At 44.4% G+C, this 25,956-nt stretch overlaps 1 protein-coding gene across 1 annotated transcript; it reads left to right on the forward strand.

The window, feature by feature from the left end:
• The first annotated feature begins 241 nt into the window (after nucleotides 1-241).
• Nucleotides 242-20,096, forward strand: tiparp (TCDD-inducible poly(ADP-ribose) polymerase). Its single transcript, XM_076100649.1, has 7 exons — nucleotides 242-566; nucleotides 1,650-2,706; nucleotides 10,891-11,080; nucleotides 11,537-11,724; nucleotides 15,248-15,541; nucleotides 16,909-17,166; nucleotides 18,661-20,096. Exons 2-7 carry the CDS (start codon nucleotides 1,676-1,678, stop codon nucleotides 18,848-18,850), a joined length of 2,151 nt encoding a protein of 716 aa, XP_075956764.1. The 5' UTR covers nucleotides 242-566; nucleotides 1,650-1,675; the 3' UTR covers nucleotides 18,851-20,096.
• Nucleotides 20,097-25,956: the final 5,860 nt, after the last annotated feature.

Below are 25,956 nucleotides of genomic sequence, written 5' to 3' on the forward strand. Positions count from 1 at the left end.
GATTTTACTTAATGCAATTATCTAAATGATTGTTGCTGGTCTGCCTTAATGGTTATAATAATGGTATAATAATGTCATTTATTGTCTTTAATCCCTACTTTCGGAGCCCGACAAAGCCCCCCCCCCGAGGGACCGCACAACCCCCATGCAGCTTCCTCCGATCACCACCAGACGACTCCCTCTTTCCCTCCCCCCACTCTTTGAAGCGAAGCCCCGCCTGTGACCAGGTTACGGGGCGGGGCCTGGTTGTGCGGAGCCGGGGAGGCAGGCAGAGCTCGCCACAGCTGTGCTTCGCCCTTTGTCGGTCTCTGCTCCTCGCCTGCGCCTTTTCTATCCGGTAGAAGGATACAAAGAGAGGGGGGACAGACAGCATGAAATAGAGACCGAGCATGAGAGCGGCGGGGGCAGCAGAGGGACACGAGAAAACCTAACCGGACTACAGTCTAGTCCAGACACGGATACTAATATCTCCAGACTGGATACGGAGCTCCGCCGATGTACGCACTGGATTTTACCCACCAAAGAGTGTCGAGACCAGGGGGAGAGGGGCGGACTTTATCGCGCAGGTAGGGGTGTTTTTTTGTCGTCTCGTTGTATCAAGAAAGAAATGTAGCGAGGGTCTTTTTTCCCCCCCGAAACCGGCTCCGCGGAAAGCTCGCACTGCTACAAATCACCCTGCCTGCCTACTGCAGTGCTACTCCGGTTGGTTTTTAAAGCGTTTCAACTCCGCAGCCTGCACCGCACCGGGTCTGCTGCAAGAAACGTTTGTTAACGAGATGAGAGCTGTTGTAGCGAGGCGGGCGAAATTACAGCTCCGCGGAGCTCTCCCCGTGTTTCTTTTGTCGCTGCTCCGCCGCAGTGCCTTGTGTGTGTGTTTTATTTAACGTGTCGACAGTAGCCTACGTGCAAACTTGCTCGCGTAACGATGTGAAAGCGGCACGTAGACGGCCGCGTATCGGACTCCCGTGATCAAGATATATAGTCCCGGGAGAGAGAGAGAGAGAGAGGGGTTTTGTTACAGTGATGATTTTATCGCTCCTGCTCGGGCCCAAAGACGCACAAGAGTAAAAAAGCGAAATACGGTCCGATTATATATTCTCATTTTTTTCTATAAAAAAAAATTTAATCTGAAACTGGTGACTCTGTTAAAGTCTACAGCAGGATTAGGTAGGCTCATATTTTTTTTTTCCGCTTCAATAGCTGGATGCGAGCCGCTGAACCCGTCTCCTTTCCAAACGAGATTCATTATCGGCCTAACGAGCTGTAACAATCATTTATGTGTTTATAATAGTCTGTTTCAGCTGATCGTTATTGCAGCTCTGGCTGTGTTATTCATGTTAGGGCCTATTTGTGTTTAATTATTCCTGCAGGGTCATTATGAGATCAGACCAGTCTGTAGTTTTTTTTTTTTTTTTTTTGTCAGAGATGTTAAACAGGTTTCGTTTCTGCAGATGAAACGAGGGGTTTCCTTCCCATGAAAGGAAAGATGACTTTCCACAGTTCTTTTTACAGCATAATAGCTCGTCCGACCTATTAATCATATGGCTTTATGGGTGACAGGGTGACTTCACCTTTTAAACTAAGATTATAGGATTATAGGTGTTATCTTTGATGACTACATCTTTCTTTTTTCTCTTTCTTTCTCCCAGGACTGTCGGGGTTTTAGGAGGGCATCATGGATAAAACTTTGCACATTCTCCAGAAATCCACAGACGGTGTACCGACTGGGATCTCCCTGGATATGAGTTTAAATATGGACGAAGGGGAAGACTTCACGGAACAGCGTATAGTGGGTCTCCCGGACAAAATACCTCTGGTGAAACCTTTTTTCAAAAAGAAGCCGAGGAAATTGGACGCCAAATGCCTCCACCGCGCCCTGGGGGACCCCATACTGACCACTTTACTGAGCACGGATGCGCTGGTCTCCGGGGATGGGGTGTTTGTTCCCCGGAGCCAGCCGGGCAGGACTCCGGGCAACCTGTGCGCGGCGGTCGTGGTGAAACAGAACTGTATGGGCCAAGTGTGTCTCAAAGACCCGGGAGCCGCTGGACACACCGCGGCTGGGGCCGGAGTACCGGGGCTGTTGACCCGAGACGGTGATGTGGAAATAGCCGATACTACTGCGGAGCTGGAGGAGACTGAGCGGCGAGGGGAGCGACCCAAGATCGCGGATCCTACTACCCCCGATAGCCACTGCTTTCAGCCGAAACCTGGCCTCAGGGCGGCCGGCAGCACGGTGACAATAACGGCCCCCGGCAGAGATATACCTCCCACAGTTGCACCCCAGGCTCTCCACCAGGAGGGGAGCATCAAAAGCAATGACCTCTTAACCTCTGGGTCTAAAAACCCTCCAGTGAAAGACTGCACCGGTGTCCCGGGCCCCCTTCCCCTCCTCCTGCAGCCCGACAAAAGAGTGCTATTTCAGGATAAAAGTGAAGAGGCCTCCTTGGACTTGGTTTTTGAGCTGCTCACACAGCTCCAGTATCACACACACCAGTCGGACTCAGTGGACATTTGCGTGGATTTCCTCCAAGGACTGTGTGTGTACGGCAATGACTGTGCCCACCACCACACTGTCCTACCCTACTACTGGCAGATCCGCAGGAGCAGTACTCAGACGTGGCAGAGCATAGCGGACGACTCCCAGGAACAGCTGGAGAGACTGTACTGCAACCCGGACAATGAGCAAGTCAGGCTCAAGTTTCAGTAAGTATCCCTCTCTATAGGGTTTGAGCGGTATTATCCGTTATCGTGTACACTGTCTGCCCTCCAGTTAGATACAGGATCTTACTGTGCAGGGAAGCAGTAACAGAGCATTTCTGTTTTAAATCTGTACCTGTGGGCAACATGGGGGTCAATTCACTTTCAATTCAAAAGAGGAACTGAAAACATTTTTCATGCGCTTATGGTAAGGGATCGGTTTCCAACATTTCTGTTTATTCTAGACAGCAAGACTTAAATGTAATTTATAATACTTTTGAAATAAAGATTCCAAAATAGACCTTTTAATACCCTGATAGCAGTACACAAAAGCCCGTACTTGCTGGATCGATACAGTACATTGCACCCACGCCAGTATATTGTAGTGTCCTAAGTACTGCTGAAAAGGAGTCCATTGATTAGTTACATTGTCGCCATGTCACAAGTACCTATGAATTAACAAACATTAGACTCTTGCGACATGGCAACAATGGTGCAGTAAGCCGATAGGCTGCTTGTGAATGATAAGCACCTCTAGTTCTCCGTGTTGGAAACAGTAGACCTCGGCCTGAGCTTCCTCTTTGGTTTCACCAACAGTGACAAACTGAAAGCTTTTGACTCCACAGCTGTTCTGTGCATGTGTGGCTCATGGACCGCAGCCAAGTGAATGTGCCTGTTATTTTTACAGTTCCTAATGCCATCAATGTGGTTTATTAATGTCTGTGTGAAAGCGTGTGCGTCGGTCCTTTTTTTTTTTTTTTTCTTTACCTCCTGCGTGGGTGTGTTTTGGCCTTCACGTGTCTTCTCGTTAATGTATACCTGACTCACATCTTTATTTGAACTGTGATATCAGCTATTGTGCTGGGATACTCCACATCCCAGCCCTGGTATTGGTTATCTATTTCCTGCCCCCCCCCCCCCCCCCCCCCCCCCCCCCCGCGCTCCAAAACTCACCCTGTGATTGGCCGGAGCTCCGTCCAACTTATGGCAGAAAGCTGTTAACATCCATGACCCCCAGTTGCGTTGTGTGGTCACTGACACAGACGCACTTGGCAGCTTCTCATCTTCCCTCGGTCATAGACATGCACACTACTGTGTACACACACACACACTGCTTGGCACGCAGACGCTCGCACGAATAGGCTGCACAGAGGAGCTAGCTCAGTGGCTTGCAGTGCTCACACGCACGCCTTTTTGTAGACTGAGATAAACCTTTTTTTCACTCTCTCACACACCCACATAGATACACACACACATGCGAGCACTTGGCAAGCCCCAGTGGGGTGACATAAAGGAGCATGCACCGCTTCCTGTGAAACGGTACTGTATGCAGGCACATTCACACGGACACTCACGCACAAGGAGTATGTACACATGGCCGCTGTTGACCTCGCTCTGAGCACAGGTCGCTTATTGTTTGTTCTGTTTACTGAATCTGTTTCACCCCATGCTGTCATGTTCATGAGAGATCCTGCCAGCAAACTGGTCTTTTTATGGGTCTGACATTTTGTTGCTCTGTACCGATTCCACAATCACAGTTCGTTGAACTTGTCAAGTTTTTTTTTTTTTTTGTTCGGACCAACTTTCCAAAACCCAAGATATTCAGTTTACTATCACATAAATAAAAAGAAGGAGCGAATCCTCCACAGTTGAGAAGCTGCAACTAGAGAATGTTTCCTATTTTTGTTTGAGAAATTACTTTTGGTTCATCGATTATCAAAATGAACCGACTCACTATTTCAGTCTGTATGTTTTTTTGTAACATTTACAGTTACAGACATCGTCAAGCAATTGAACTGTTATCCCAAAGTCAGCGCACACGCAGATAGTCATTGTTTAATTAAGGTGGAGTTGACACGTCTTTAAGGCAACTTAAGCTGTCGACTACCACGTTCAATCTATTTTATGTTCTCTTCAAGTGTGACCTCATAATGTAATCAGGGGATTTGAACAGTCTTTGTCATATTATCGTCTGAGTCGGGTTAAAAGTGCAGTCTGTGTAAAATAACTCAATGACACAGAATTATGCCATTATACCCTCAACCACGTCCACATCATCGGGTCTTTCATGATTAATGGAGCCCTTTGAGCGGCCGTGTGTGTTTGTCTTTGTTTATGTCTGTGTTGACACTACACACACGCACACACACACGGGTTTTTGTACAAGGATTTGTATGTGTTTGACTTGTTGACTGATGTTTTCAACTGAAACTCTATGCAAAGTGCATATTGCTCCACAAACAAGACATGCACCTAGTGGTGTCAACCCAAATTCTTCAGAGGCCCGTTTAGTGTGTCGTGCTCTCAGACATGCCCACCTGGCTCACTTGATATATATATATATATATATATATATATATATATATATATATATATATATATATATATATATATATATATATATATATATATATATATATATATATATATATATATATATATATATATATATATATATATATATATATATATATATATATATATATATATATATATATATATATATAGTTCACCTGTAAGGTGTCAAACACATTCTCCTCATGGCTATTCTTTATCATAACCCTCCTTGTTGCTGCTTCCTGAGAGCATTTGTACTTTTTTTTTTTTTCCCAACCACCCACGACATAAACCTCTCAAGAATGTGTTTTTGAAGTATTTCTAACCCTGACCCTAAAAACAGGTTTGACTGTATGAGAATGGTAGAGTGAGAACGTAACGCACAAATAACATTCGCACATATGTAGGTTTTTTTTTTTAGTGGCCATGCATTCACATCCACAGTAAGAAAACACGGTCTAATTCCTGGTTTTAAAAAAAATAAGTGTTTTTAAGTGTTGTCTCCTAATCCCATGTTTATTTAGCCCACAGGTTAGCACTTAAAATAGACGGTTGAGCTGCCTCGGGTGTATGCGAACGTTGTGGAATTGGTATCTTGACGCTGGCTCAACTCAGTATTGGTTTGGGTCTCATGAGATCTGATCAGGTGATGAGAGGCAAACCGGAAAGTCAGTAAACTGCTCACACTGTTGTGGCTATTCAGCGCTCAGCTCAGTCATTTACACTGTGTGTGTGTGTGTGTGTGTGTGTGTGTGTGTGTGTGTGTGTGTGTGTGTGTGTGTGTGTGTGTGTGTGTGTGTGTGTGTGTGTGTGTGTGTGTGTGTGTGTGTGTGTGTGTGTGTGTGTGTGTGTGTGTGTGTGTGTGTGTGTGTGTGTGTGTGTGTGTGTGTGTGTGTGTGTGAGAGATACTGTTCTTTAGAGATGCAGTCCAGCCTGTCTTTTCATGCACGCAAGTACACACACAGGGCATCACTGTGGTTACCACAGCCAAATGATAACATTGTTAGCGATCTAAAGAGCAGCAGATGACTTAACAAGCTTTACTGGCGGTATGGCAACACAGGCCTGTTTTTACCATCTGCCGTCTGAGTGTGAGGAAGAGAGGCAGTGGACAGAAAACGTACGAGCATTTTTGTGTGTCTGATTATGTCCTGTGTGGCCTATTGTAGTGTGTGCGCTGAGCTGTTCCCATGTGTGTGTGTGTGTATGATCCATAGCACAGGTTAATCCCATCCATATGATGAGCAGGAATTCAAGTCTGGCTAATCCGCCTTAGTCATGAACTCAGCAGTAAGGAGGAATGTCACAGTCATCGCTTCTAAAAGTTAAACTGTGATAATCTTCGGCCGTACACTTGCTTGTTAGCAGATTTATGCTGCGCTGTAGTGTGTGTGTGATTTACAGGAAACCAGACATTCTCAACCAAATCTCCTATGAGGTCGTCAATTTCCTGTATTATCTATCGGAGACTTGGATAAAACGTTGCTCTGATTTTTACGTTACCATGAGGAAGCACATATTTTTCATACGTGTGTGTGAATGATTGAGAGAGACTCTTTTATAAGCCTGGCCTGTCATTAACTGCCATAAAGAGTTACGGAGCACTGAGGGCAGAGCGACCTGACACCGGTTTGTGTGTGTGTTGATATCGCCGGGGATTCCATGTTACCTCATTGTGTCACGAATCAAAGAAAATCAAGGACGGTTGTGTCTATGAGAGCTTGTTTGCGTGTGGTGATTGTGCGTGTGTGAAAAGAGTCAAGATAATCAGACTGAGTGTGTGTGTGCGTGAGTGTGTGTGAAAACAGGCGGTGTCAAGATAATCTGTGTGTGTGTGTGTGTGTGTGTTGGGCTATAACGTGTCAGACAATCCATGCCATGAATCAGTCGGGCGAGGTCTGGGTGGCTCTGCCTCTTATTACTCAGAGTCTGCCTTCATCCTTCCATCTTTTTATTTTTTTTATTTCCTCCCCTCTGCTTCCTCCTATTTTCCTTACTGAATCCTTTGGCCTGTACATTTCTTTGTCCCACCCCTCTTTTACTCCCTCTCTCTGTACCCCTTTTTTCATTCCTCAATAGCCCCTCGGGGTCCTAAAGAGGTGTAAGAGATATGGAAATGTGTGCTTTGCCTCTGCACTCGAGCAGTATCCTCTTTTCTCCTTTTCAAGTGTCCCCAAGTGTTTGTTTTTTTAATGTCAAATTCAGTTATCCTCCCATCTCTTCGCTGGCGCTTTCACGCTTTGTACCTTCAGAAGAGTTGAAGGGTTAAAGGACTTAGAGAGAGGACAACCTGCACTGCTAGCTTAATGATGTGCGATAGAGGACAGGTACACACACTCTTAACAGGAACAATCCTGGACGCGCAGGAGATGCTGGTGGACATTTGTTCCTGTTCTCTTTGTGTGACTCCATGTTGTTCACAGCCTTAAGAGCAACAACAAAAAATAAAAAAATAAAATGAAGCACATTTGAATAGATAACTGGGAAGTGAATAGCTCCGACATGAGGAAATAACACTTACCCATGACATCAAGGTTGTGTGTTTGTGTGTGTGTGTGACGAAGACTTCGTCAGCAGATTTGGTTGACTGACTGACTTATCAAGGCGTGACTGGATGAAGTTTGAGCGTGTGTACATGAGTCTGTCAAAAGAATGTGTGTGTGTGTGTCTGTGCGCGCAAATGAGTGAGCTCTCATGTTGTATTTTTTTCTAGCCTGTGACGTTCACAATAGCATGACTGATGCTGGTATGCGGGTCCTTGTGTGTGCAGTCGTGAGAAAGTTCAAAGGTGTGTGTGTGTGTGTGTGTGCTAAAGGCAGTGTGGGGCATTAACAGCCATTTTGACAGTGCTGTGCGTTCTCTTAACCTTTATTTATCCAGGGAAAGGTTCTGCTGAAACTACTTTTTCTTTTCTCCAGCAACACCCTGCTCCCATATCCAGCACTGATCCACACACCTGGGAGCTGCCCGCTACAGGAACAGAGCTGGCTTGGTGCATTTTTATTCCACGTCCTTGCTCCGGGGCCTTCTTCTTTCACCTTTACCAAACAAACACCCCTCCCTATTCAGCAGTTGGGTTTTCCGTTTCAACGTCTTCAAAGTCTTTTCCCTGTAAAACTAAAACGCGCTGCTCTTTCAATTTGTGTTTTCTGTTGACTTTCGAGCGTGTGCCTTTTGCACAAGCTGGAACAGCCCGACGTTCGCTCCTGAAAGTGTCGACCTTGCCAGAAGTGGGCGTGCTTTGCGACTCTTTCCAACTTTTGATTGGCCTACTCTTTGAAAGCACTGAATCTCAGTGCACTTAATTTAACCGGCGGAATTTTATTTTTAGAACAGCACAAACTGGTCTGGGAGCGAGGGAGGGGAAAGGACTCAGTGAAAGGCTTTGAAAATCATTGACTGACCTTTCTGGAGAGCTGTCTTCTTCTGTGTGTGTGTGTGTGTGTGTGTGTGTGTGTGTGTGTGTGTGTGTGTGTGTGTGTGTGTGTGTGTGTGTGTGTGTGTGTGTGTGTGTGTGTGTGTGTGTGTGTGTGTGTGTGAGAGATCGAGGTGATCAGTGGGGTGGGGAGGCTTCTTGTAAATGCGACAATTAAGTTCACATAACCTCCTCATAATAAAACCTGAAAGTGTGTGTGCAATGTGCATATCATAAGTCAGTCTGAAGTTCACACACACGCATATAGAGAAGCTCTTGTCATCATAACATATCGCTGCAGGCAGAAACTGTTCTGTACTGAGAGACGGAGACTGTAAAAGAGAGAGAGAGAGAGAGAGAGAGAAGGCCATGCAGGTGCATCTTTCTTTTTCAGACATGAAGTACAGAGAAACGAAAAGAAGGAGTGAAACAGAGCAGAGAGATGACGGAACAAATGAATAGAACAAAGTGAGCAGGGGAGAACAGGGGTGAAGTAGAGGATGTACTGTTTTCACCGTGCATTTGTTTCTGTTACATTCTCAGTTGATTGCCTTGCCTTCTGTATCCACGTCTTTTCTTGTAGCGCCTGTTTCCATCATCCGTTCTCTTCTGATTCTCTGTTCTTGCTGTTCTGCCTTTTGATATTCAAATTAAATTTTTGCTTGAATTGAAACCGAAACATTTTATTTTTAAGTTTCTTGAATGCTTGAACGCAGTCCAGAGAGAAATAACTCGTGGACATCTGCATTGTGCATCTGCCTGGTCTTTCTGGTAAACTGGAGACCTGATAATCGGTGACTCACTCCTCGTTTCTGTTTTGTTTCGGCACGTGCTCAGTGGCTGAGTTCCTATTGCACTTCCTCTTGTAGGGTAGCAGTCACAGTGTGACTTAGCAGAAACACAACCTGTGAATACTGTGTATGCAATTAGTATTTGTGTCATTTTTTTGGTTTTATTTTTGGAAATTGACTCCGCAGCTCTCATTAACACCTTCCTGACCAAAACTGGTGTGTGTGTGTGTGTGCTTGTGACTCCAGTGACCAGTAATGGCACTTACAGCAGATGAAACTATATACTTGCATACAGTGTACCTATTATTATAAAATGAGGTTTCACATCTATAACATCTATAATGTAATTCATGCGCTTTATTTAGAACAAACCTGAGGCACCCACGTTACCAAAACACGACCCCTGCTTTACACACACACACACACACACACACACACATTTCTAGACAGACACTGCACTCGGCGATGTCTAACCTTTGACATGACATCCAATTAGTTTCCCGGCATAAATCAATGAACCCATTAACACTGTCAGGCTATGTGCATTCTTTGTGTGTTGCAAAACGTGTGTGTGTGTGTGTGTGTGTGCGTGTGCGTCTCTGTCGGGCTATCTTCCATGGCATAGCGTGCCAGTCTATGATGCCCACATTTATGTGAGTGGTATGTCTGACCCAGAAAGGATTTGCCAGAGGCCTTATGGAGGACTAATGTAGAGAGACTGATGAACGCACACACACACACGGGGGTTTGTCCCACGCTTGTCGAGACAGAAAGGGGTTACGGAAGGTTGTATGCACATGATAAGATTAGGCTATGCGTTTCTAACATTTATTTACTTAGCAGATGCTAACACTTTGCGGATGCGAACACATTAGACATGTGTTCATTGTTCTAGCTGAACCGGACTGACAAAAGGACAAATCAGTTTTGCAAAAATGAGAGTCAAAGCTTTGCAGGAATAGCTTGACATTTTGGGGGGAAAAAACTCACTTTCATGCCGAGAGTGAGATGAAAGGAACGATACCACTCTCGTGGCTCTACGCTAAATATGAAGCTACGGCCAACAGCTTGTTGAGCTTAGCATAAAGGCTGGAAACAGGTGAGAACAGCTAACCTGGCTCCGTCCAAAGGTATAAAAGTCCCCCTATTAGAAACCCAAAAGCTCACTTATAAACACATTTTATTCAATATTAACGAAGCTAAGTTAGTCAGCTATGCCACAAAGTAAAACAGCAGAAATAGCACATTCCTTGGCAGTCTTGCTTATGTCATTCTGGTTTAAATCTTGACAGAGTAAAGTAAAAGTAAAGTTTAAACATTAAAAATGTTATGTTTTCCGTTTGTGTAAATGTAATGATTTGGTCATATTTGTCTTTCTATTCTCTGCAAGTTAACGTGACATGTAAGTCATGTGGTTGACGCTGTCACCCTGCGTGACTCAAACTAAGTGAGCAGTTAGAGGTTTGGTCGTCTTGCTCCGGGGCACTTCGGTTAAATTAAGGTTTCATGGAATTATAAACTGTGACCATATAGGTCACCGTGCCACAGCCACATGTTAGCCGACCGTGCTAGAGTACTTTGTTTTTTTCCCCGCTGACTGCAGAAGTTTCTGATTCCTAACGATGTTTTTTCAACCTTTTGTTCCAGGGGTCGTGTGTTTTCCCTAGACTTCGGGGCGATGCGAGTGTGTGACCTGGAATTCGACCGCGTCCGACGACTGACCACTCCCGCCAGCCCTCTACCCATGCCCACAACGAACCTAAACCCCACCCCCAGCTGTCACACGGTGTGGAAGTACTACTGCAGAGACAACTTTGGCTGGAGGGAATACTCCGAGGTGAGCCACTCAGTGCAGTTATGCATGTGTGTTTGTCTGCGTGTACGCTCTATTAACATGAGGCCAGACGCACTAACTTTGCCCACACCGATTGATCATCAAGCCACTGTGATGGGATCAATTGAGACACGCATATATACACACACACACACACACCTAAACACCCCTTGTGACACAGCTCTCCCCCAGCAGTTTATTTCACCAAATCAGTAAAGATTGACTGTTTTTCTATCTGTGCGTTACTGTTTTGTGTTTCACGATGATGTCGTTATTAGCTCCGCTTTCTGTTATCTGAACATTGTACCACACTTCACTGACATTTCCCTCTCCAGACTCCCCCCTTCCTCTTTCCACAGTTGACTGAAAATGCAGAACAGTCAACTGTGTAAAACGATAAATGATTGAGTCTAATCACATCTTTCTCTCCCTTTTCCTTCTTCCTCTTCTGCTACTCAGCCGGTGGTGAAGCTCATAGAGGAGGCCAGTTCGAGGGGTCTTAAGGAGGTGCGCTTCATTACGCTCCAGAACCAGTATATCCTCAACATCAGGGAGGGCTTCCAGCAGAACGCCGTCTTCGGGTTCAGGCGTCAGATCAAGAAGCGGCCCACGTTCATGTCCTCTGTGATGCTTACACCCCTCCTACAGTAAGTAAAGACATTTAACACTTGTCACCATCCCCGCTGCTCTTAACTTACGGATTTACGGACATGTAGAGGTCCTGCCTGGACATGACCAATCCAGAGTTGTTTGTTTAGCCATAACGGTGCTGCTATACGGATCACGTTGTCGGGACTGCCGGTCGGCCCACTCATCAAAAGTTTGTGGAGACATTTATGTCCCCCCTCAGCATGCATTGTAATACAATTTGGTCTTCATTTGGCTTCTTTAAATGTCTTCAATACTAATTCAAATACCTGCCAGACTAATGACATTCCCATCAGCCTCAGCTTTACTGTACTGTACAGCTGTATATTGCGCTAATTAGCATAGTTAGCATGCTAATACGCTACACTAAGATGGTGAACGTGCTAAACGTTATACCTGTTAAACTTTACAATGCTACCATTGTTATTGTGAGCTGACATTAGGCTGTAGTTTTCTGCCAATCATCTCATTGAATAAAGGACGAGCGGACCAACAAGCTCATTTTCAAACATGTTTGTTGTTGATGATGTGGACGCTATTTAGATGCAAAAGAGTATTGTTTCTGAGACGTCTTTTAACCTCCGTGAAGGATTGCAAAATATTCTGATAAATATCAGGGTTTAGCGGCTAGTTAAAAGCAAATGTCAGGAACACTCAGTCCTCAGTTGATCGTTTAGTTCTCACATCTCAACCTTGTCAGGGAACATTTCGTATTTTGGATAGAAAGCAACATTTAGTATACGAACAAAGTCCTCGATTTTCCATTAAGTTAACATTAACACACACACACACACACACACACACGCACAAAGTTGACTCTTCAATATGTGATACACTGTCTTCCTGTGGCTCTATGTGTTCTGTTTGGAGACAGACAAGCACACAGAGGTCGGTACACAGTGCTAATGTCACACTTGAGGCTGAATACTCAAAATCCTCTGAACCACATTCACCTTTAATCCGTTCCAATACTGTTGCACATTGCTCGCCTGAGCCGCACTTAAAACCCATGTTAACGCTTGAGTTTTGGCAAATCAATCCGAGTTACCGGGACACCGGAGCTGACCAGAGCAGAATGAAGACAACAAGACAAACGGATAATAGACAACGAGGCAAGCGAGAACATATGAGGCCGAGTGTGGGGAGCGGACAGATAAAGAATATATTTTAATTGTCTTTTTTGTCTGATCGTTAGTGAGGAAATCTCTGAATAAGATGAGATCTGTTCACTTTCTTCTCGAGGGAACAAGCAGATTTCAGGAGTCTTCGTCTTTCAGCTGCCATTTTCTCTGCTGCACTCGCCTCAATGATATTCCTGAAACAAGTGATACCAGATTGGAAACAAGTGGAGTCATCTCACCCCATTTGCGGAATGTTTCACTTCCGTCTTGCCAGTGTCCCGGACAGAGCGAACGCCAGTACGAGCTGTTCCTGAATGGCCTCGACAGTCAAGAGGAGACGAGATGGAGAGCATGAGATGGAGGAAAGAGGGAGGAAATTAGATGGAGGAAGCGGAGGACAGAGGGAATGAGGGGCGAGAGAGAGGTGGCGAGAGAGATAGAGAGCACAGTGAGAGGAAGTGAGAGCAGTCTAAATGGTTTCCAGACTGGTTGCACAGCAGAGCAGAGTGAAAAGAGTGTGAAATGTGACTGTGGGAAGCAGGAATCTTTAGGATCGAGGGATTTGTTCCTGGGACTTTTTCATCCGGTTGTTGTTGTTGTTGGGGTGTGTGTGCGCGTGCTTCGATTAATCACTCTGCGAGACAAAAATGTGATCACACACAGTCACATTATGGGAACAAAAAGCAGGCGAATTGTTAAAATCTTAGCATTACATTTAGTGTTCCAGGGGAGTGACTGCAGGTCAATGCAGTGTCCTTCCAAGTGACCAAAAACAAGTGTGTGTCAGGAACAATCTGTGCTAGGCTTAGAAGTTGAGGTCATTAGCTTGATTGGCACTCTCCCTCCCTCCCGTCCTCTCTCCCTCTCCTTCTGTCATCCCTCTCTCCGGATGATGTTATTTTCAGCCATCTTTCCCTCCCCCGTTATCAGTCCTAGTCTTTCTCCTTTTCTTTCTTTTCTTCTCTCTCCTCAACTCCCATCCCTCTTTTGTTGTATGTCCCTTTTTCATTTCACACTTGTTTACGGCAGCAGGCTGTGCTGTGATCTCCTCAAAGCTCACATGGGGGAATAGAGAGACATCGATTGCGGGGAGAGATCGAGGCCGGACGGGCATGATAAGAGAGAAAGAGAGCGAGAAAAATAAATGAGAAAAGCTGTCGCCCTGACTCCGGAGTCGCACTGATCACAGTCTCTTGACGACACACACACACTCACACACACAGCCCTATCCGCCATAAGAGAGTAACAGCATTTACACTTAGAGAGCAATAACTTGACAGCCAAACCACTGTTATTGACTGAAATGCCAGACACAATAGCTTTTTTTGTCGCCTTCATGACAGCTCTGCAATTGGCTTTTTATTTTTTATTCTTCCCTCTCTCTTGGTCTCGTTCCTGTCAGTCCCTCACTCTGCCTCCCCGTTGTCTTGGTTAGTGTCTGGGTTTCTTTTTCGCACTGCCCTGCTGGTTTTGTTTGGTCGGTGGCGGCTGACGGCTGCTGTGGAGCTCCTCCGCTCAGCAGCACAGTGATGTCATTGTTGACAGTTAGTGGAGTAGGATTTTGGAAGGCGTGTCGGTTCATCGCAGCGGTTCGTTTTTTACGTTAGGATGCAGCTTCGATCGGAAACACATGGGAAAGGAAGCTGTGGGAAGGAGTAGAGATAGGCATCAGGTTGGGCTGTAGTTTATAGCAGGAGCGGTGTTATAAGCTGCGGCAGCTAACAAAGTTAACTCTTTTACCATTCGTAATGTCGAAACTGTTCTAGAAGTGTGCTCCACGTCTCATCACTACAGATGCTGCTTCAGTTGTCTGTTGAGGCTCTGGTTTAAGCATGTTGTGCTATATGTGAAGACCTATAAGAGGAAGTGGGTTATATAGTACAAACATATATATATTTTTTAATTCTATTTATTTATTAGACTGTATGTAATCACCGTTTTCATTTATTATTTATTCATCTTTTGAGAATTATTTTAAGTCAGTGCTACTGTAGCTAAAGTACAATAACGATTAAGCTAATGACAACGTTCATGTTGGGGAACAAAAGTACGTTTATTATAGGTAGTGCTGTGCTAATTGTAGAGAAACAGTTATCTGAGAGTTGTGTTGTGTTTATAAGAGGTTGTTGATTTCCAGTAGAATTACGTCTGGAAATTAGCTGGAAACGATCCCTCCATTTAAACCAATCATGCTATAATATTCTACATGTTTGTTGACGTGTATCATTGTTAGTTATCAGATTTCACATTTTTGCACATGAGGTTGACATGTTGAGCACTGACTTAAAACTTCTTGACTCCAGTTTGCAATGCTAGCAAAAGTAATTTGTATTAATTAATTGGAAGTGTACTCAACAATTGTCACCCTCAATTTTTTCTATCTCTCTCTCTTTCTCTCTAGGACTTTGGGCGGCCTCTCTTCATCCCCCCTCCCCTGTTCCTCCTCCTCCTTGTCCATGGATCTCACTCTGTCGCATCCCCTCTCGCCGACCACCACCAACCCACCCAGCCTTTTCCCAGAAACATGGTTGCCCATGACTATGAGCCAGGACTTCCTGCAGGTGCCGGTGTCACGTGAAGACCGCAGCTACCGGACGGTGTACAGCCTTTTCCACAAGACGGTGTCGGAGACCAAGTTTAGGATCCTCAAGATCCAGCGTGTGCAGAACCCGTTCCTCTGGGAGAAGTACAAGAGGTGAGCCACTTCCTCATTGCTCTGTTACTCTAACCTTTAAAAAATCTTTCAAACTATACCGAGGGAACATTTCAGACCGGGTCAGGTAGTTTGCTGTCGTCAGGTTTGAATGACTTTTCCCTTTACATGCTGTGTGGTGCAAGTGGCACATGACTTGGAAGCATTTGTGATTGTGAAGATAGTATTTAGCTTACAAGCATACAGAATTAAGTCTGTCATCTTTATATTTCGAGGGTACTATGAACCCAAAGTGGTGATAAAGTTGTACCAAAATGTTAGCATGGTGTGGTTTCTGTTGTGTTGTATTATTTGGTGTCTCATTCGCCCTAGCTTCACATATTTTGCTGTTGTGGCACAGAATGTATTGTTAATCTTTTTACCCAGAGTGCTGTTGTTGACTTCAAACTATATCTGACACAGCTGCATATTTACTTGCAGACAGAAACACGAATAAGAACATCTCTTAACAACAAACAGGATGAATGAGAAACAATGTGAGAAGAGGGAGAAAAAAAAAAAAAAAAAAAGGGTCAACTGGGACCAGCTGTGTGGGACTTCGTGAGAACGAGTCGGCGGTGGTGTGTGAACACGACGGATGGAGAGATGTTTGGTGATGATGGTGTTCCTGTCGCAAACACACAGTGGGCTAACCACTGCTGTTAGAGGAGGGCGTGTTCTATCAGCTGTGACAGTTATAGCTCTCTCACACTGACTGGTACCACACGGTTTCACAATGACTGACAGTGTATGTGTGTGTATGTGTGTCATTAACTCTGAAAGTGATCCCCCCACCCCCCCCCCCCCCCTCTCTCTCTTTCCTCTTCCCACACTCGGGTTATGACAGGGAAGCAATTACTGCTTGTTTGCATGTCTGTGTGTGTGTGTGTGTGTGTATTGGCTGGTTGCTCATATCAAAGGAAGTCATCCTAGAATTGGATAGTAGGAAATTGAAGTGTGTGTGTGTGCATGCTTGGATGCATCAAAGTCTGTCTGTGTCAAACCACAGGCAACGGGGTCATGCGAGGTCACGCCCGGGTCACAGCCTCCCTGGCTCGAGGCGCTTTCACCTCTGAATGCCTGATTGATCCGCTCACATCAAACGGTGTGTGTGTGTGTGTGTGTGTGTTGCTCATGAAACGGATTAGTCCCAATGTTCTTAACCGGTTTAGAGCAAACGAGGCTGTGATCACAACGTTTCAACAATAGAAATAGCAGGACTTCTCCCAGCTGTTTACTAATTCTCTCACAGTTCATCTGCCTAGTTGAATAAAGAATAAGAATGAAGAGTACGGGATTTGTTTGTGACTTTATTGTATTTAAAGTTAAAATCAACAAATCTCACCTTCTGTCCCTTTGTGCTCCAACAGGAAGAAGGAGTACATGTCGCGGCGTATGTCAGAGATGGACCGGCTGCTGAGCGAGCGCCACCTCTTCCACGGCACCTCGGCCGACGTGGTGGAGGGCATCTGCAAGCACAACTTCGACCCCCGAGTCTGCGGCAAACACGCCACCATGTTTGGCCAGGGCTCCTACTTTGCCCGCAAGGCAGTCTACTCCCACAACTTCTCCAAGCGCTCGCCCAAAGGAGTCCACTGCATGTTCCTGGCCAAAGTCCTCACTGGCAGGTGTGTGTGGGCGCAGTAGTTAACAAGTTGATATGGGAAACATTTTAGTCTTTGGTTATGGATGGGATTTTTCATGTCTCGTGTTGCAACTTCATCACTGCAAAAAAAATAAATAAATACACTGCAAAAAATGCCTTATTAGGGGTTGGTGATATGGATTACATGTTTTATTGTAGTATTTGTCATTTTATATTACAATATTGATGTAAATTGTAATATAGTAACATTTTTTAACGTTCCATTATAGATAAAAAAACAGCGAATTCAATACAGTGAATGAGATATTTTTATAGATCATTGCACTTCATCACAAAGATGCTAAATCCTATTTATTTAATTGATTTACAACATTGCCAGCAATAACATAATGCAACCGGAGATATTAAAGGGATAGTTTCCTCTATATAAACAAGTCTCGCATCTCTCAATGTGATATTGAGCCTCCAGATTTCTCAATATTAGTGGAAACATGTTTAATTCTTCTTTTTGTCAGTGGTATGTTTTAGTTAGGACATCCTGCTTTGGTTAGAAGTTAGGGCTTCATGTTCCCAGTTGTATTTGGGTTCCATCTTTTACACATGAGCTGTTGTTCCCTCCAGCACATACCTCTGCATAAACAACAGCACTCTCTGATGCTATCACTATCTCGCTCTCAGTGCTTTCAAAAATATATTTACAAAACATATCCGCATTAATTTGGATCATGGAAATCCCGAGGTTCTTTTCCATAAGCCATCATTTAGTCATGCTGTGCGTAATGTGACTCCCATTCCCTGACAATGCAAGTCAAATCTAGAGCCACACATGTAAAATGGCTGATTTGGCTGACGCCATCATACATCACTAGTTTTGTTATGGCACAGCAGACGGTCTGCAGTGAGGATGGTGTGGAAACACACTACACGTACCCCAATGTGTTCAACGTGTTCCACGCCACAGACGGGGACATTGCTTCCAGACCAGACCAGGGATATAGACCAATAAAGAAGCTATCTGTACAGTGTGGTTAACTCTCCTGTCTGAAGCTGTATCTGGCACATACGCTGTGCAACGTCTCTACCCATCCCCTTTGTCTGTAGCTGAAGATGTTCTCATTTTAATATGTTTTATTTATGACCCCAGAGGAAGTGGAACAAACACTGATGGATTACAGGTCTTTAGAGTTTGACATTAATATTTGAGAGAGGAAAGACACTGGTTACAATGCACTTTCATTTCATATACTTGCAATACATACATTTCATGCATATACAGCATATGCTAATGTTATTAAAGGTGCCCTAAAACGCACAGAGGAGCAGCAGTCTTGTTGTTATAGTCTTCTTTGAAATTGTAAATTCTTCTTCTGTAACTCCAGACTTGCAGAACTGAATTAAAATCTGTTGGATAATGCAAATATAAAGACCGTTGCTTTCCAGTTTACACTCCGTTTAACTATGTATAGTCCAGACCACATTACTAACCTTGTCTCTGTTCTATTTATTATATTAACAGGTTTACTGTAGGAAATCCCTCCATGCGGCGACCTCCACCCATCAACCTCCGTGACCCCTCCAGTGACCTTTATGACTCCTGTGTGGACAACTGGGTGGACCCCCAGATCTATGTCATCTTCAACGATGACCAGAGCTACCCCTACTTTATCATTCACTACGAGGAGGTACCCAGCACTGTCGCCGTCTGAGCCCTGGACCAGACCTGGGTCTGCCGGTATTTGCAAACTCATAGTTTGTTTTAGTCTGTGAAGGTGCCAGATGTGTGGAGTTTACCACTTAAGGTGAAAAAACGAACAGTTTAGGCCAATAACGAGCTGAAATCTAGACTCACTTTGCCAGACTAAACTTCACCCATCTGCTGCTCCGAACAGGTTAAAACAGATGTTTGCAAATACTAAATGATTTAAGTCTGCAGTCGGCTGGATCCAACCAGACTGGACCGCAGCAAAGAACAACAGACTGGTCTAGACCGGATTAAACTGGACAAAACTGGACCAGCAAAGGACAACACCTGTCTCATCCAGTGTTCAGAGGTGGATGACAACTGACATCAACAGCTGCGACTACAACTGACTTGACTGGACTCGTATACCACGCTTTGTTATCTAGTAGGATCAGGAGCCTAGTGATGATCACAACAGGATTTTATCTACCTTATTGATCTGGAGCAGATGCAGGAGAAACCAAACCGAGTCCTCTTATCGTTTTGACTTAGTCGTATGGCTGTACATGGACTCAGTTCCACACCAGGACAAATGCTGCGGTAGACCGTTAGCGTCCTGCCAGTACTTTGAATGACCAACTGGCCGTATTTTGTTCTGAGGAAGCAGCAACCAACCAATCAGACGCTTCCATAGAGAAACCATGGCGACACTGACCCCCGTCATTCTCTTACAAAAATCATCGTGTTTACCCAGCCTCCGGCCCTAACAGGGTTTTTTGTTTTTTTTTCAAGTTTTTGTGCTGCGTGTTTGAATCTTTTAATTTAGTGCAAATGAATCTTGTGGCCTCTTCAAACAGACAAATGGACGTGAGTTTCAGCGGGACTTTTACGAATGGACATCCACAGAAAACCTCCCGGCAGAGGTTTCACATGAAGCCAGTGCTGTGCCCGGTTGGCGTTTTTGCCTTTGCGCCCACCACTTTAGTTCCTTGCGGGGGGATTGCAGAGTGTACAGTTTCATGCTGAGACTCGGCAGCGCTGTAGCGCTTCGTCAACAAATCCCCCCCCCCCCCCCCCCCCCCCTGAAACTCATCTCTCTTGGACCGCTCTCGCTCTCTCTCTGAGAGACAGTAGACATGTTTTAATGAGACAAACTGTACAGACGTTCTCTTTGTTTATATTTGAACTGTGTGCCTTTTGTTCATAAACAAATTTATTTATGTTAGTTTAATGTAACATTGATTAAATAAAGAATCTAAAAGAAAGAAAAAGACCAATTGGTGAACTTGTGCTTTATTTAAATCCGTTAGTTATGAAGCTGTAACCTCCACATTCCTGTAAACATTAGACCAATCGGTACTCTCTCAAGGTGTTGTCTGTAGAGGGAGCAGGAGACTTCATTCACTACAAACTTATTTAGAGAATGCATAAATATATCTATTGTGATCCCAGTTGTTTCTGAAAAGAGTGAGATGAGAAGAGTGATACAATCACCAAACCGCTGGTCTCAATATGAGCTACGTGATGTTTTATGGTCAGCGGTTTTGAGGCGTTCATCTGATTATTTGTTCTCTGGGTCTGGGTCCAGTGGTATTAAAGGCAGAAAAGAATTTGCCGTGCTCAGCCCTCCCTCTGTCAGCCACCTCCCCAGGCTCTCCTTCCCCCACATCCCCAGCCCAAGTGTATTATTTGAGCACCATGTCTAATGCGGTCCAGAGGGAGGCTGGCGGAGGTAGCTGTCTATCCCAGCCCAGAGACGGCACACATGGGGCTCAGCAGGAGAACACAACCCCCCGCCCATCCTCCTCGTCCTCCTCCTCTTCCTCCTCAGCTCATTCTCTTCTGTATCTTTCACCTCATCTCTTGTCTTTCTGTCCCTAATCCTTTTATCTGACCTTCCTTTCTCTCAATCTGGCTTGTTCTCATTTGCAATTTTATTTTGTTTCCAGAGACAAAGCCACCATTGTGAACATCAATGAAATCAGGTCCTACTAATTTATTTAAATTTTTTAATTATTAATTATTTTTGTGAATTTGGGCATTAATGGAATTGTTCCACATTAGCTTAGAAGACTGGAAACGGGGGACACAGCCAGCTCTCTCAAAAAGTAACTCAATCTGATACGTCTCTCGATACGTTATATATATCTTGTTTCTTTAAATTGTGCAATAACCGAAGTGTATAAAAAACTATTATGTGGTTTTAGGGGGCTGTGTGCAGAACTATTTTTGGTTAGACTCATTGACTTCCTGGAATCTCTGCTAGTTCTCTCAAAAAAAAGTTCCAACTCATAACCCAAACTATTCCTTTAATGTGCACATGGTGGTCAGTTTCTCAGCGTATTAATCGATATGTTTAAATTGGATTACTTTTAGACCAATAAAATAATAAAATAAATGCATGTAGAAGGCTTAATGTAACCCTAACCCCAAAACAAACAAGATATGGATAAAACCAAATAATACAAAATACAAAACTAAATCTTTTTTTGTTATATGGATATGTATTATCTGAGAGTGGTGGGGTGTGTGTTGGAGGATTATATCTAAAATCCTGGCTTCGGCCCTGTTTATTTCAAAGTCATACTTGTTGACCCTCGTGACAACAATTGTGAGCAATAAAACGGAAAAATTGATCTAAATTATATAAATTTCACATGAAAAGTACATTTTAAACACAATGCAGCATCACAGTGATTGACAGCCTATATATGTAAGTGTCTATGTTATCTTTATCTAGGACTCCTCATCCATCAGCACATTTTTTTGTGCGACCCTTTACTCCCATTTCCTTCCTTTCTCTGCAAGTGACTCCCCTTGGTTGCCCCCTCAGCCCCGCTCTCTGCCCGGCCTTTGGGTCACCGTGTCGTGTAAGACTGCCGTGCTGAGCTTCGCTTTTTGGCAGTGGAGAGGGGAACGAGGGAGATAGAGAGAATGGAAGGGGGGTTGGATTGGGAGGGAGGGAGGGAGGAGTTATTTTGCTCTCTTCGTGCCTCCTCGTTGAGCTGCGTGCCTGTCTGCTCTTCTCGTGTGCATGCAAGATCGCGCAGGTTGCCCTCTATTTGCCCCCATCTCGCTCTATCTCCCGTCTCTCTTCCTTGCCTAGCTTCCTCCTCTTAATCTCTCTTACAGCTTTTCGTTCTCTTCCCACTTTTTTCAATCTCTTTTCCCAACCTGTCCAAACCAAGCTCTCATCCGCTCTTAGCAGTTTAAAATCCTTTTGCCCTCAATGATTCAAGCCCCCCCCCCCCCACACTCTCTCTGTCTCTCTGTGAGTCATGCAGCGGGCATTGGGTAGGTTTGTTTGCCTGACTGCCCTTCAGGAATTGCTGCTGGCACACAGAGAGCACTACTTTGTAGACCTGCTGGCTGGGGTTAGAAGAGGAGGAGGAAAAGCAGGAGAAGATGTTTAGGGAGGATGAGAGGAGATAGGAGATGAGAGAAACAACGGGAAGGAGAAAGGAGAAGAAGAGGGACAGAGGAGGGATGAGGTTGCAGAAAGGACTGTGTGTGTGTGTGTGTGTGTGTGTGTGTGTGTGTGTGAGAGAGAAAGATAAAGGCATGCAGAGAGTGAAGTATAGCCTTCATAAGAGCAACGACAGAACTTTGAATTATTCAAAGCAGTCAGGATTATTGTGTGTACGTGTGTGTGTTTACGTCTGACGTTGCGCCATCTAAAGTAAGACTGAAGGGAGACCAGGCTTCTAAAACAGATTCAAAATCATTTTGGATGCATTCATAATTCATTTGGGTCTCATTGTGCATTAAGTTCAAATGTGCATCTAGACAGACACACACACACACACACACGCACACACACACACGCACACGCACACACATCAGTTTGAATCAAGTTTATTGAACTTTCCGATCTAAATTATTCAGTGTGTAAAAAGGGGGTTTCCTTTGTAGAGAAATGAGACAGTTAAATACCCCGACACTAATTTGTAACATGCAGTTTTGCAATGATTGAGCGTGTGCAAAATTGCCTTTGCTGATTTTTTTTTTTCCACTCAAGGGTTGTACTACTCTTGTAGTTATTTTCACATCCAATTCGGGATGAAACACAGCAGAATATCACCTTTGTTAATCTGCTGCATACTGAGGAACATATTACTTCTGTGTGAAGTAATATGTTCCTCAGTATGCAGCGGGTACAACTACCTGGTGACTGTGTTTTCCCCACAACACACTTTTGAGAACTTTTTTGTAATCTGCTCTGGTGTACTTTTTATAATATGATGCGATCTTTTCTGTAGTTTTAAACACTCCTCTCTGCTGCTCTCGTCTGCTCAACCGAAACTCTCCACACACACGCAGGTTTCATGCTGCAGCCCCTAACCTTCCGACATAAGCCTTGTCATATTGCTCTAATATCTCCCTCACTCGCACACATGCCGACATGCATGCAGACACGCACGTAGGAGCTTGCATACATGTGTTTATTTTTCAGACTCACACTTGCACATGTATCTGGAAATGTCTAAAGCTTAGGACTGTATTAACCCCATAGCTTGTTCGTATTCGCTCACACGCATGTACGGATAAACACTCTAACATACATGCACATATGTATACACAGACACACACACTTCCTGCATTAAGCCCAGGTTCATATTGCTCCAACGATGCCCAGCTGCAACCAATGAACATTCCAGTTTTCTTCCCTCCCTCCCTCTCTATCATTTCAAATTTCAGCTCTAAGCCTTTAAGAGAGCCAGCAGCCAAATATGGTCAGGCTTGTGTCATGAACTTTGCGCGACCTTCTAAAGCGGCATCGAGATCGTGACCTTTAAGACCCTGCCTGAGGCTGAGCTTAGGCACCGTCCTGCATGATCACGGAAAGAAGTCAGACGTGCGCGTGCGTATATGCACGCTGTCGTGGGTGAGTCCGAGAGAGAAAGTTCATGACCTGTGACTTCTAAATGTTTCTGACCATTTAGCGGCTTGTTTTACTGTTTGTGCACCCTCGCTTTATGGCTTCCTCATTCTCTCCAGCAGTTATTTTTATGGTCTCATTTTTTTCTCATTTGCCATTTGATTGCTTCTCCTTAGTGCTGTAAGAGATTTAGGAAACAGGACTGAACAGTAAAGTGTATATATATATATATATATATATATATATATATATATATATATACACAGTATATATACGTCTTTTCTCATAAGACTCGATGGGGAGAGAGAGGATGGAGATTTTCCAACGGTCTTTGATGGGACTACATCTTGTTTTTGCCACCTGAAGCCACAAACAAATAGTAGGTAACACTAGTGCGTGTGCCAAGATGTGGCCTGAGGTGGATACCATAATGATACCAAAGATCCTCTGAGCCACCTGAGTTTTATTGATGTTTCCTTCTCATGTATTCCCCTCTGAAATTGTGGCAAGCAATGTCATGACGCATGGAAGTATACCAAACACGAGCGGTTAGAAAAAAAAATCCACCTGCGTCCAAAAAAAAAAATAAATACTAGTCTGTCTCCGTGCTTGATCTGAGCAGGTACAAAATGAAGGCCCTTTTTCTCTGTGTCCAACTCTCTCTCTCTCTCTCTTCTAGCATCCATCTCTCCGGCAGAGCTCCACCAGTGCTGCTGTCATCTCCTGTTTATCTAATTGGGGTTCAGAGGACTTGAGTGCGGCAGGGAGGAGGGACAGGAGACGGAGACGACGAGGAGGAGGAGGCAGAGGGACAAAGAGACTTCAGGAACAGGCCTATCAGGAGCCTGAACAGGCGGGAAGATTCCAAACAAATTCAACTAATTTGTTTGGTGTGCTGGTCTGCACCGTCAGGAAGCGTGGAGGGTGGAGCCCAGTCTGCAGTGTTAAACCTACTGAAGGATTCTTGTTGCCCTGGTTTACAGTCCTGGTAAGTCCACCAATGACTTTAAATCAGGGATTCATAGCCTTGCCTGCAATACAGTATACAGTATGTACATACGACGATTCAATTAAAAAAATACACCAGCAGATAAATGTAATCACTAATCTCTGGCTCTAAAGTTAATTCCAAAACCCCTGGTCTTAAAATGTGAGCAATGCTAGTGTAAGTATATATTTGATGGTTTTGTTAGTTATAATCCTAGTTAACTCTGCTGTGAGCAGTGTCTACATGTCTCTGCAAGAATTCTCTCTTTAAACAGAAACATTAAGGCTCTAAAGAACTCGCTTCTTAACTGACAAAGTACCGAGCCTGTTTTGCAACATGTTGCTACAGTGTGTGTGTGTGTGTGTGTGTGTGTGCGTGTGTGTGTGTGTGTGCGTGTGTGTGTGTGTGTGTGTGTGTGTGTGTGTGTGTGTTGCTCAATAGTAATTTATAACCGATGCTGATGGGACTCTGGGATGGCCCATAAGAAACAACACCATTTGGAGTCATGTTGGGACTGCAACACAGGGAGCACACCACAATTATTGCAGCTTTATTCTGCTTCAGTGTGTCATGACCTGTCCAGAACCACCGCTAACTGTTGCCATTAGCAAAGAGGGAGTTCACACCAGCAATTATTAGCAACATGTCTGTTGAAGTATCAAATGTAAAGCATCCAAATGGTGGCATGAATTAGTTTGTTTGTTTTTAATTGCCGGCATGTTTCGCTCAATTAGCCCATCTTGTATGTATGTGCATCCTGTTTGGCATACCGATATACTTCCAATTAAAAACGTAGAGTATAGGTTGTTGCTACTCCCAAGAAAACAGCATTCCTTTCTCTACCAAAGTGCTCAAATGCGTGAGAATCGGGTGGCGTCTGCTCACAGCAGTCGAACCATGTATAATGTGGCCCTTCAAGGAAGAAAGACAGGAAAGATGGCTTCTAATCAAAGACTTATTCAGGAGCCTTCGACGTACTCACGCAGGGTTGCTGCACATTTATGTTTGTATCTCTATGTATGTTCATGTTCCGGCCGTATGCCTGTTTGGAGTTCAAAAGGTTAACTGAGCCATATGGAGCTTGCGTGCGTGCAGGCTCATGTATGCCAGTAAGCATGCAAACCAAGCGCGTCTGTGCTGAGTTCAAAAGGTTAGCCGTGCCACAGGGCTGTGGATCCTGCCTTAATAATTGAGGCTTAACAAGCACAGGTTTAAAACATCATGATCCTCTAGCTCAGTCAGTCAATGCATAGACATGAGAGCA

The sequence above is a fragment of the Anarhichas minor genome, unplaced genomic scaffold (genome assembly GCF_050575085.1).
Source record: "Anarhichas minor isolate MPS153535 unplaced genomic scaffold, ASM5057508v1 ptg000026l, whole genome shotgun sequence".
In the NCBI taxonomy this organism is placed as follows: domain Eukaryota; kingdom Metazoa; phylum Chordata; class Actinopteri; order Perciformes; family Anarhichadidae; genus Anarhichas; species Anarhichas minor.